We start from the raw sequence: 9,399 nt of genomic DNA on the forward strand, positions 1-9,399 counted from the left end.
CTAACGCTGCTTCTTAAAATATTTTTCGAACAAAAAGGCCACCGCGGTAAGAATGAGAAGCCAGGTGTGCTAGGCCAGAAATCCGACGACTTGGCCGGCGGCTTTGAACAGGAAGCTCACAATCGAGCCAATCAGCCCGGGCAGCAGAGAGCCGAGTTTCGCGGCAATATCTTTGAGGCCGTTCCCCAAAGCTTTGCCGGTGGCTTTCAAACCTCTGGTGAGGACCCCGATGACAGCGCCGATTGTGGTTCCGGCGGCGAGAAGAATGGCGGTCAACGTCACGCCATATTTTTTGAAGATCTCCTTGACCCTTTCCAAGAGAGGCCGCCCCCTTTCTCTTTCCGCGATCTGAGTTTGCAAACGGGCGATCTCCTCGTTTCTATCTGCAACTCTGCCTTCTGCGGCTTCTTTTTCAGAGGGCGAGGCATTCTCATCTTGGATGATCGCCTGGTCTTCCTCGTTTTGGCGCTGCAGCTCGCTTTCCTGCTCTTTCAGGTCGTGCAACGGTTTTGTTTGGTTGAGCCTTTCTTCCATGGCGTTTGTTTCACTTTCTTTTGCAGCGAGGCTGGCCCTGAGTCTGTCAACCTTGGCTTGTTCCTTTTCTCTGGCCATTGCTTTTTTTGTGAGCGAGTCCAAAGCTTTTTTCCTGTTTTCAAGATCGGTTTGATAGTTCTTTTTCTGTTGTTTGAGCCTACGCAGTTCTGCTTCACTTTCAAGGTTCGAACCTTGTTGATCCTGAATGGAATCAATCTTAGCGTCGGTTTGCTGTATTTTACTTCTCAGAGCTTCCACTTCTCTCTTTTCTTTTTCTCTTTGCTCAGATAATTTTTCCGCCTTTTGAAGCTGTTTTTCAGATTCTTTCAGTCTTTGGCGTTGTTCTCTGACGGTGTCGCGGTCTTCAGCAATGATGTCTTCAGCTCTTTGCCCCAGAGCTGCTTTTTTCGCGTCTGTGAAACTTTTTAGTAACCCTTCGTCGCCAAGCTTGAAAATTTTAGACTCACCCCCCCGGGGGCCAAATGAAACGATCTCAGATTGATTTCCTTTTTTGCTGAAACCAATTGGGCCCAATTTTTTGAAGTCTACCTTCGGGAACCATCTTCTGATTTTTTCTTTTGCCCTTTCAAGCATGGCCGGTTTGTCATCGGTATGTACGAAATCACCGAGCAAAGGGGTTTCTTCCTGATAAGAAGTGTCAGGCAGGCCGGACTGCTCGTGAGGAAAAGTACTCATTTCCGTTTGTTCGCCCCCGTGGTAGGGGTCGCCAGGCTGGTAGGGAGTGGACGCCGCGCCTGGCTGAAAAGGACGGGTTGTTTCAACCTCTTGTTCGTCTTCATCAGAGTCGTGGTCAAGCCGGTTGTCAAGGTCCGGGTCCTTGTAACCAAATTCGCCACCGCCTTCCGCCATAGCGATATATTTCAAGCCAATTATTGTTTTTCAAATTAGAAATAATCGCCGGAGTGTTATACACAATGGCAGTTCCAGAGAACCTTCGCGCAACATACAGCAAAAAAACATTACAAGGTATGCAGGCCGAGCGCGCGGTGAAGCGGATCACCTTTTCCCGCACTGAAGCCAACCCCGGCGATACTCTGTACGTTTACGTGCCCAAGCTGAACGTGAACGAGGTTTTGGTGCCGGGCTCGCTTGCGCTTGTCTTTAACATCGACCTTTCTGGAGGGCACGCCAACAACTTACTTGTCCAGAACGCCACGCGAGCGCTCGTTGACAGGCTGCACGTGAAGTTTGGAGGCACTACCCTGCATGAAACGGTTGGCTATGGCATCTACAAAATCTTTGAAGACCTTTTCCTTTCGCAGGAAGAAAGAGACAACAGGATCCTCGAAGGGATTCAGAGCGAGGATCTATGCAAGATCCGCTCAGGCGCGGGAGACAAGAAAACCTCGGGCGTCGACGCTGAAGAAAAGCTGAACGAGGTGTACGGGAGGAAGTACCGGATTAGGCTGGACCATCAGATCTTAACCGACCACGGCGTTTTCTACCGCCAGGCCCTTTACAAAGACCTCACGTTCGAAATAACCCTGGCTGAAGCTGCACATGTGGTCAAAGGCTCCGATACAACCAAGCTGAAATACAAGCTGACCAACATCCAGCTCGAGTACGATATGATCCGCAGCAAGACTCTGGCAGACGAGGCGCATAGCGTTTACTCCAGCGGAAAAGAGTTCGCCTATGACCACGTGATGCGTTCCCAAGTGGTTACCTTCAAAAAAGACACCGACACGAGGAAGAACATCAAAATCGATGCCCAAAAAAGGTCGCTAAAAGCCCTCCTGCTACTGTTCATAGAGCCGTATGCTGATGGCGCCAGAGATTCAGAAAAATACGTCTTCCCGGATCTGACGAAAGTCAGCGTCACGATCAACGGCTCGCCCAACATGATTTACAACAACGGCGTCGAAGGCAAGGACATGTGGGAAGAGGCCCAACGCTTCTTCGTGAAGGAAAAAAATAAAACCGAGCACATGGATGTGACAAAGTTTTACACCGGAGACAATTTCGGGCTTCTGATTGATATGCGCTCCATGGCGGACCAAGAAATTCATGAAAGTGGCAAGCGCATTGTGAACAGTAGACGGTGTCCAGCTGGAAATCGAGAGGAAAGCCGAAGGCTCAGGCAACGTGAACTGCCACGTATTCGTCATCGCCGACTCCCAGTTCAACATTATGGAAAGACAGCTGGAATCTGTACAGAATTAATATGGACCCCCGCAAGATACCCTTCAACGCTCTCATCGTGGGGCCGACTAATTCAGGCAAATCGAGGTTCGTGGTGGACCAGCTCTACGGCCCGTTCCGCGGAAAGTTCGACTACATCGTGCTCATCTGCCCGACGTTCACGCACAACAAGACCTACCACCGGCTTGGCGAAAACGATCCGAGAATGGATGCGATAGTCTGTGAGCAGCACGACATGGAAAGGTGGTTGAAGCTCGTGAGATGGCTTTCCGAGGGCACCAACACGCTCATAATCCTCGACGACTGCGCGGCCTCCAAAGACGTGAAAGGGCGCACAGGCGAGCTGGTGAATCTCGCCTTTTCTGCCAGGCATATAGGCATCAGCGTGTGGGCGCTGACACAGAAGTTGACCGGCATAACAGCTTCCTTCCGGGAGAACGTGGCGGCGATCGTTCTCTTTTACACCCCTTCGGCGAGGACAGCGAAAGCCATCTTTGACGATTACGCCGGCGAGCTTTCCCCTGATGAGTACAAAGGCCTGGTTTCAAAGCTAAAAGATCGGAAATTCTCTTTTCTTGTGTTCGCGCTTCGGCACCCATACGGGGCAAAGTTATTTGAATAAAAAATACGAGCTGTATATAGCCTTGCACAATGGCTGCTGGAGAAGACGCCGCGTTAGCAGAAATTATGAACCTTCTTCAAACCGAGCCCGAGCCGTCGAGTGGCCCCGCAGGCGGCCTTGTTCCAACCGCTCCCGGACCCGACATTCCTGCTCTTCGCGAGCAGCTGGCCGTGCTCGTGTCCACAGGCAAAGCCAAAGAGGCTATCGGGGTGCAGCTGACCCACGAGCAGGTGAAGCGCCTGAGCGACAAAGATGTCGAGAAATACATCAAACGCTACGAGACGTACGTGGGCTCGAAGACGACGGAAAGCCTGATCGACAGCTTCATTTTTCTTGCAACCAAAGTGGTCGGAATGACCGTCAAAATCAAAGACATCGAGGCTTACCAAAAAGAGCTCAGAAACGACTACATCTTGAACAAAGAGTTCTCCAATCTGGCCGGCAACCTTTCTTTGAAGTGCGGCCGGTTTCTTGCCGCGGCCAACGCGATGTTCATCACCACGAAACATATTGATTTTAGTCCACAGTTGCCGGAGCCGAGCCACCCTTCTCGCGATGAACACGGCTACCCGCTTGAGGGTGTTGATGAAGTACCCGGCTCAGCAACTGCAGAATAAATGGGGGTGAAACCCCCGACCCCCAAGAATTTTCTTCGCGGCGCGAAGCGCCGCTGGTCACCATTCATCAACAAATGCTGAGGTCATGCTGACAATTTGTTAACAATTAAACTTTTTTCATTTGCTTATAATACGGTTCGCTTCAATGTCAACCGAACAATCCGAGAGCGCGCCTGCCGCCGTCACTGCGCCTCAGGTAGAGGCCAAGGCAGCGCCTCAGGTAGAGACCAAGACAGCGCCTGCCGCCGATACCACACAGCAAGCGACGACTCCGACTGCAACCACGCAGCGCGTAAAAAACCCCAAGCGTGTGGCCGCCGGAAAAATGGTTGCCGAAAGAAATCGTCTGGCCCGGGAAGAACAGAAGAAAGCGGCCGAGGCTTATTACGCAGAAAAGCAAGTGAAAGCCGCCACAGCGGCCCCTAAGCCAGCCCCCGATACAAAAGAGGAAAGCCCAAATAGCGGCGGCCTTTTTGGCCTCAGCACCAACCAATGGATTGGTATTGGCGGCATAGGCGTTACCCTGCTCGGGATCTATTACAAGCGTGAAGAGCTCATGGCAAAGGCCAAGCCCGTGTTCGACAAATTCAAAACGCCGGAGCCCGCGCCGCCAGAGCCCGAGAGTGTCGAGCCTGAACCTGCTCGCGCGACACGGCCAAGAGTATTTAAAAAAATGCTTTGAACGTTTGCGTGTGATTTATATAACGATGCCTAGCCTTGCGCAGGTTCTCATCAATGCAGCAGCAATCGGAGGGATAACGCTTTTTTGGGCCGATTTTACCGTCAAGACTTGGAGGATGGTGAGATGTCTTACCGACGAAATGCTTGTTGAAGAGGGAGAAAGGCGGAGAAAAATGGAACAAGAGGTCAGGCGAAAAATTGAGATAGAAGACAAAATCAAAGAATTCGCGGAAGAAGAAGCTGAAAGACAGGCCCCCAATTAATTTTGTTTTAAACTTTCGCTCTTTCCTTATATCAAGCGCGCCATGTCCGACAACAAGCTTGTCAAGACCGCCATTGACGCCGCAACTCTCACGGCATTAGCCGCGGGCATCGGCTGGGCCGCGATAAAGGTTGTGAAAGAGAGTTTCACTTCCGATCCCAGCAGCAGCTTTATGAATTACATGAAGTTCACCGCCGTCATGGCGGGCAGCATTGCGCTCAAAAAGTACCTCGAGGACCAGAAAATCCTCCCCGACAGCGTTTGAAATTTTAGTTTTGAATAAAACGGTCTCTTATAGCATCGCGCCATGGCAAGCATTGCAAGAGGCGGCGTTCACGAGGCTGTTTCGAGATCCGCGAGAGAAGATGGAAAGAGCTACGACGAAGCACTCAAAGATTTTTTTTGAGAGTTTCGAGCTTTCACTTCTCATTTTCAGCTGGATCGAGGCAAACTTGGAAAAAAAGGGTGCGGAGGTTTTGAAAGATATTCAAGTGCGAGCCGCCGAGAAGTATCAAAACGCCAAAGAAAAATACAAGAATGAATCCGAAGGCCTTCTCCACTGGATTGCGAACAACTTGGTACTATTCGAGGAAAACAGGAATGAGTTATGATTTGAAAAAAAAGCTTCCGATAATATATAACCATGGCGAGCATCGCGATCATGATTGGCGGGGCTGTGTTGAACGCAACGGCTTTTATCGGCGGCAATTATCTGGCGAGGGCGCTCGGCGGGGGCGACAAAGCCGCGCTTGAAGAAAAAAAGCGCCACGACAAAGCTCTCGAAGATTATGAAGCCGCTTACGCCAAATACACGCGAGACCGAACACAGCTTCTCGACTGGATCGCGACCAACGCGCAAACAAAAGAGCAGGCCAAGCAGAACATGACCAACACGGACTACGCCTTCAAACTCTACAACCAGGCGCATCCTGACGAACAGATGGTGCCCCCCAAGGAGCCGAAGTTCTCAGATTTCTATCAGCCGAGCGAGCAGCAAAAAAACGGTGAACTCGCGTTCGTTGGCGCCGGGGCGCTCGCTCTGGGCTACGCTGCCTTCCGGTTCCTTTAAACGTTTTTACGCCTTACTTATATGGAGGCCAAACTCGCAAAGATTTACTACGGACCCGGGGGCTACTGGAAAGGAATCGCCGCGATCAAAAAATTGGCCGAGGCCGCCAAGGTTCCTGAAGAAGCCGCAAAAAAGTGGTTCATCAGGCTAGCGCTCTGGCAGATATACCTCCCCGCGCCGAAGCGGATTCCTCGGCCGAAATTCGACGTTCCCACGCCCAACAAGGTCCATCAGGCGAACCTTCTTTTTCTGCCGCACGACAAGCTCCCTCGCGGCCGCAAAGTTTTCAAATATGCTCTCACCGTTGTCGACGTGGCCAGCCGCTACAAAGAGGCCGAACCCCTGACTTCGAAAAATTCTGATGAGGTCGCCCTGGCCTTTCAGAAGATTTACAAGCGCTCGCCTCTCGAATGGCCCGAAATGCTGCAAGTTGACCCCGGGCGCGAATTCATGGGCGCTGTCACACAAGAGATGGAAAAGCACAAGACATATATTCGGCGCGGGCGCGTTAACATTCACCGCGACCAGGCACTTGTCGAACGTTTCAACCGCCCCCTGGCGGAGCGCTTGCTCGGGCACCAGTACGCCGCGGAGATGCTTCTCCCTGAGGGCAAGCGGTCCACTGCCTGGGTGAAAAGACTTCCTGAAGTTTTTTCGGCTCTGAACAACGAGGTCACAAGCCTTATCGGCAAGAAACCCGCCGTTGCCATCAAAGAAAAATCTGTTTACGCAAGGCCGTCGACACCTTACACGAGGCCTGTCGGAAAAAGCGAAAAAATCCTCCCCTCTCTTGTCCAAGTTCGTTATCTCTACCAGCCCGGCGAGCTTGAAGGGGGCGTGAAAAGAGTCACGGACCCAATCTGGTCTTTGAAAGTTTACAACATTGAAAGGTCTTTCATCAAACCGGATCAACCCGTTCTCTATTATCTGCGCGACGGGCCCAAGCGCGGCTTCGTGCGCGAAGAGCTGCTGGTTGTTCCTCCGAACACTTCTCTTCCTCCCGCTGACGTGAACTAGATGTGATATTCGCTTGGTTCGGTGTGTATCCCGTCGGGCAGCACCAACCGCTTGTCGTAATAAGCGCTCAGCCCCAGCTTCTCCTGCTCGTAAGTGACGATCTGGCCGTCCCGCATCCTGAAACCCCGGTTAGTGGCCATGTCCTTGCTGCCTTCCAACGCTTCCTTGAACCGCTGCCATGACACCTCGTTGTGCCTTTTCGTCATCCCCTTTATGCTGAACTTCTGTTTTTCGCCACCCTCTCCGTCGTCGGCGTAATAACACTTCGAGCAAAGGGCGATCATCCGGAGGCCCTCGAACTCAAGCTTGAAGAGACCTGGGGTCCGGCCACTCCACTTGTCCCAAGCCAGCCACTGATTTTTTTCCGCATCGAATTCTGCCTTCAGCTCTGGCCGCACGACGTCCTCGAGCCGCTCGCCCGAGATCGCCATGTAGTTGCTGTCCGTGTCCATCTGGATCAGCTCGAAATCTCTTCTGTCGACGTACTTGTCGAGAAAGTCGTAGTAGAATTCCAGCATCCGCAGCTTCGCTAGCTGGTAGACGGCGATTCCGATCTGGAACGGCCGCCTGATCGTGATCCGGGGCTTGCGGCTTTCCAGCTCGTAGGCCTCCCCGATCTCGTCGAGGTCTTCGAAATATGCGCTCCGCAGCGCTCTGTCGACAACCTTCTCGTCTTTCGTGTAGATCACGTTCGTTTGCCGCTCCAGCGCTTGGATCAGTTTCCCGTAAGCGCTGTTTCCGAGCAGTTTGAACACTTCGGCGAGCAGCGCCTTGCTTCTGTCCACGTCTCCTGTCCGGCGCGCCTCCGTCACCTGCTCCACGAACCAGGTGAAGAACTTGCCCGCGTCGTAGTCGATTTTTCTGGAAACCTTCGTGACAACCGCCCCATGGTTCACGTACCACCGCAGCAGAGGGGCGTACACCAGCACCCGTTCTGCGGACAGCGCCCCCACAAGCTTTTTGCCGTCTCCGCGCTTTCTGCCTGTTCTTGCCAAGTACTCTTTCATGTGTTCCGGCACAGCTTCGGCGGGAACCCGCTTGTTGATGAAAAATGGGCACATCTCCTCAAACTTTGGCCACAAGCGCTCTGGGATCTTGATGTCGACTTCGGCGAAGCCGAACCACTCCCCGGCTTTCAACCGGCGAATCAGAACTTCGGCCGCTTCCGCTTGGCGGTCATCGCTGTAGTGCACGACCTTCTCCTTCCCGCAAGGCATTTCTCTGAGCATGGTCGAGAGATAGAGAGCGCTGGCGTCGTAACCGAGAATCTTTTTGCAAAGACGCGGTTTTTCGAACTGATGCGACCTTATCCCTGTGACGCCCGCTTCGTGGTACCTTGTGAAAACCAGGCTCGGTCCGCCAACAACCGCCCTTTTTAGCATTGCGTAAGCCTCTCTGCCGGGGCAATAAAGGTCTGCGCCGCGCTCGATCGCTCCCCGGAGCAAATATTGCAAACTCACCCCTGGCAGGCTCACCGCGTCTTTCAGAATGTCGATTCCTCTCTCGGTGTAGAAGCTTTTTATCTTTTCGAGCGCCTCGGGGCCGGGCTCCACATCATGATTGTTGTAGTAGCGCAGCCAGTCTTTGAAGGTGCGCATGCCCTTTTCTTTGAACAGCCGCTAGCACCCCTCCCACTCTTCCCGCGTGAGAACGTAGCCGCCTTTCAGCTTCGAATACCATGCCTCGTATTCAGGGAGCCCGGGGTAATCGAGCTTTTCGGGCGCGTCGAACGATTCGTAGGGGAGCCAGGATTTCGCTGCCTCGCATCGGTAGGCTTTCATCCATTTGTCGTAGCTCGTCCCCGGGCCAAGGTAGTTTATGATATCGAGAAAACGGGCCCCCCAGGTGAGCAGGAACATGGTTTTGTTCCCCTTCTTGGCCACTTTGACTTTTTTGTTTACTTCGGCGAGAGTGCTGACGAAGTGGTTTTTGATCAGATTCAGGTCGTACGAGCCTGAGTTGAAGCCCACGACAGGGACCTGGTTGCACCATTCATTAATTTTTTGCTGCTGTTCTTTTGGCAGCAGGTGTATGTCTTCTGGAACAAACTCCGCTCTCACCTGGTCCTGGATATTTTTCTCGCGTCTCTCCAGATCTTTCAGGAACTTGCGGACCAGCTCCATGGGGTTTCTTTCGCAAATGTGGGTGGGCTCTCTTTTTTCAAGAGAGTCCCCGACGCTCACGGAGATCGGCACGTGCGCGCTTTCTAGCGTTAACGCGCCTGTCGGCTCTTTCCGATAATTTTTGTCGCCATACGCCTCGAAATCGTACAAGATCTCGTGCGGGTAAGTTTTCGTTTGCTTCCTCGGGAGTTCCCCTTTAAGAAACCCAACTTCGCAAGACCAGGCCTCGATAACTTTGTAACCGCTCTTACGCAGAAATGCGGTACGGTTCACGGTGGCTTGGTACAGTTGTTCGGCTGTTTTACCGTTTG

General features: G+C 52.6%; 2 protein-coding genes and 2 pseudogenes across 2 annotated transcripts; 3 read left to right on the forward strand and 1 right to left on the reverse strand.

Moving 5' to 3' along the window:
• Positions 1-1,404, reverse strand: LOC149111957 (uncharacterized; annotated as a pseudogene).
• A 65-nt stretch (positions 1,405-1,469) lies between these two features.
• Positions 1,470-2,497, forward strand: LOC149111958 (uncharacterized; annotated as a pseudogene).
• A 416-nt stretch (positions 2,498-2,913) lies between these two features.
• Positions 2,914-3,962, forward strand: LOC149111959 (uncharacterized). Its single transcript, XM_089289567.1, has one exon. The coding sequence runs from the start codon at positions 3,349-3,351 to the stop codon at positions 3,934-3,936; it is 588 nt and encodes a 195-aa protein (XP_089145693.1). The 5' UTR covers positions 2,914-3,348; the 3' UTR covers positions 3,937-3,962.
• A 1,259-nt stretch (positions 3,963-5,221) lies between these two features.
• Positions 5,222-6,004, forward strand: LOC149111960 (uncharacterized). Its single transcript, XM_089289569.1, has one exon. It carries the CDS (start codon positions 5,523-5,525, stop codon positions 5,946-5,948), a length of 426 nt encoding a protein of 141 aa, XP_089145695.1. The 5' UTR covers positions 5,222-5,522; the 3' UTR covers positions 5,949-6,004.
• The last annotated feature ends 3,395 nt before the right edge of the window (positions 6,005-9,399 follow it).

Source organism: Orbicella faveolata, unplaced genomic scaffold, assembly GCF_042242905.1.
Source record: "Orbicella faveolata isolate gen_17 unplaced genomic scaffold, um_ofav_v1 contig_2, whole genome shotgun sequence".
NCBI classification, from domain to species: domain Eukaryota; kingdom Metazoa; phylum Cnidaria; class Anthozoa; order Scleractinia; family Merulinidae; genus Orbicella; species Orbicella faveolata.

Bases quoted from the DNA above. Each gene is read 5' to 3' on its own strand.
- LOC149111959 (XM_089289567.1), top strand. From the start codon at position 3,349: ATGGCTGCTGGAGAAGACGCCGCGTTAGCAGAAATTATGAACCTTCTT.
- LOC149111960 (XM_089289569.1), top strand. From the start codon at position 5,523: ATGGCGAGCATCGCGATCATGATTGGCGGGGCTGTGTTGAACGCAACG.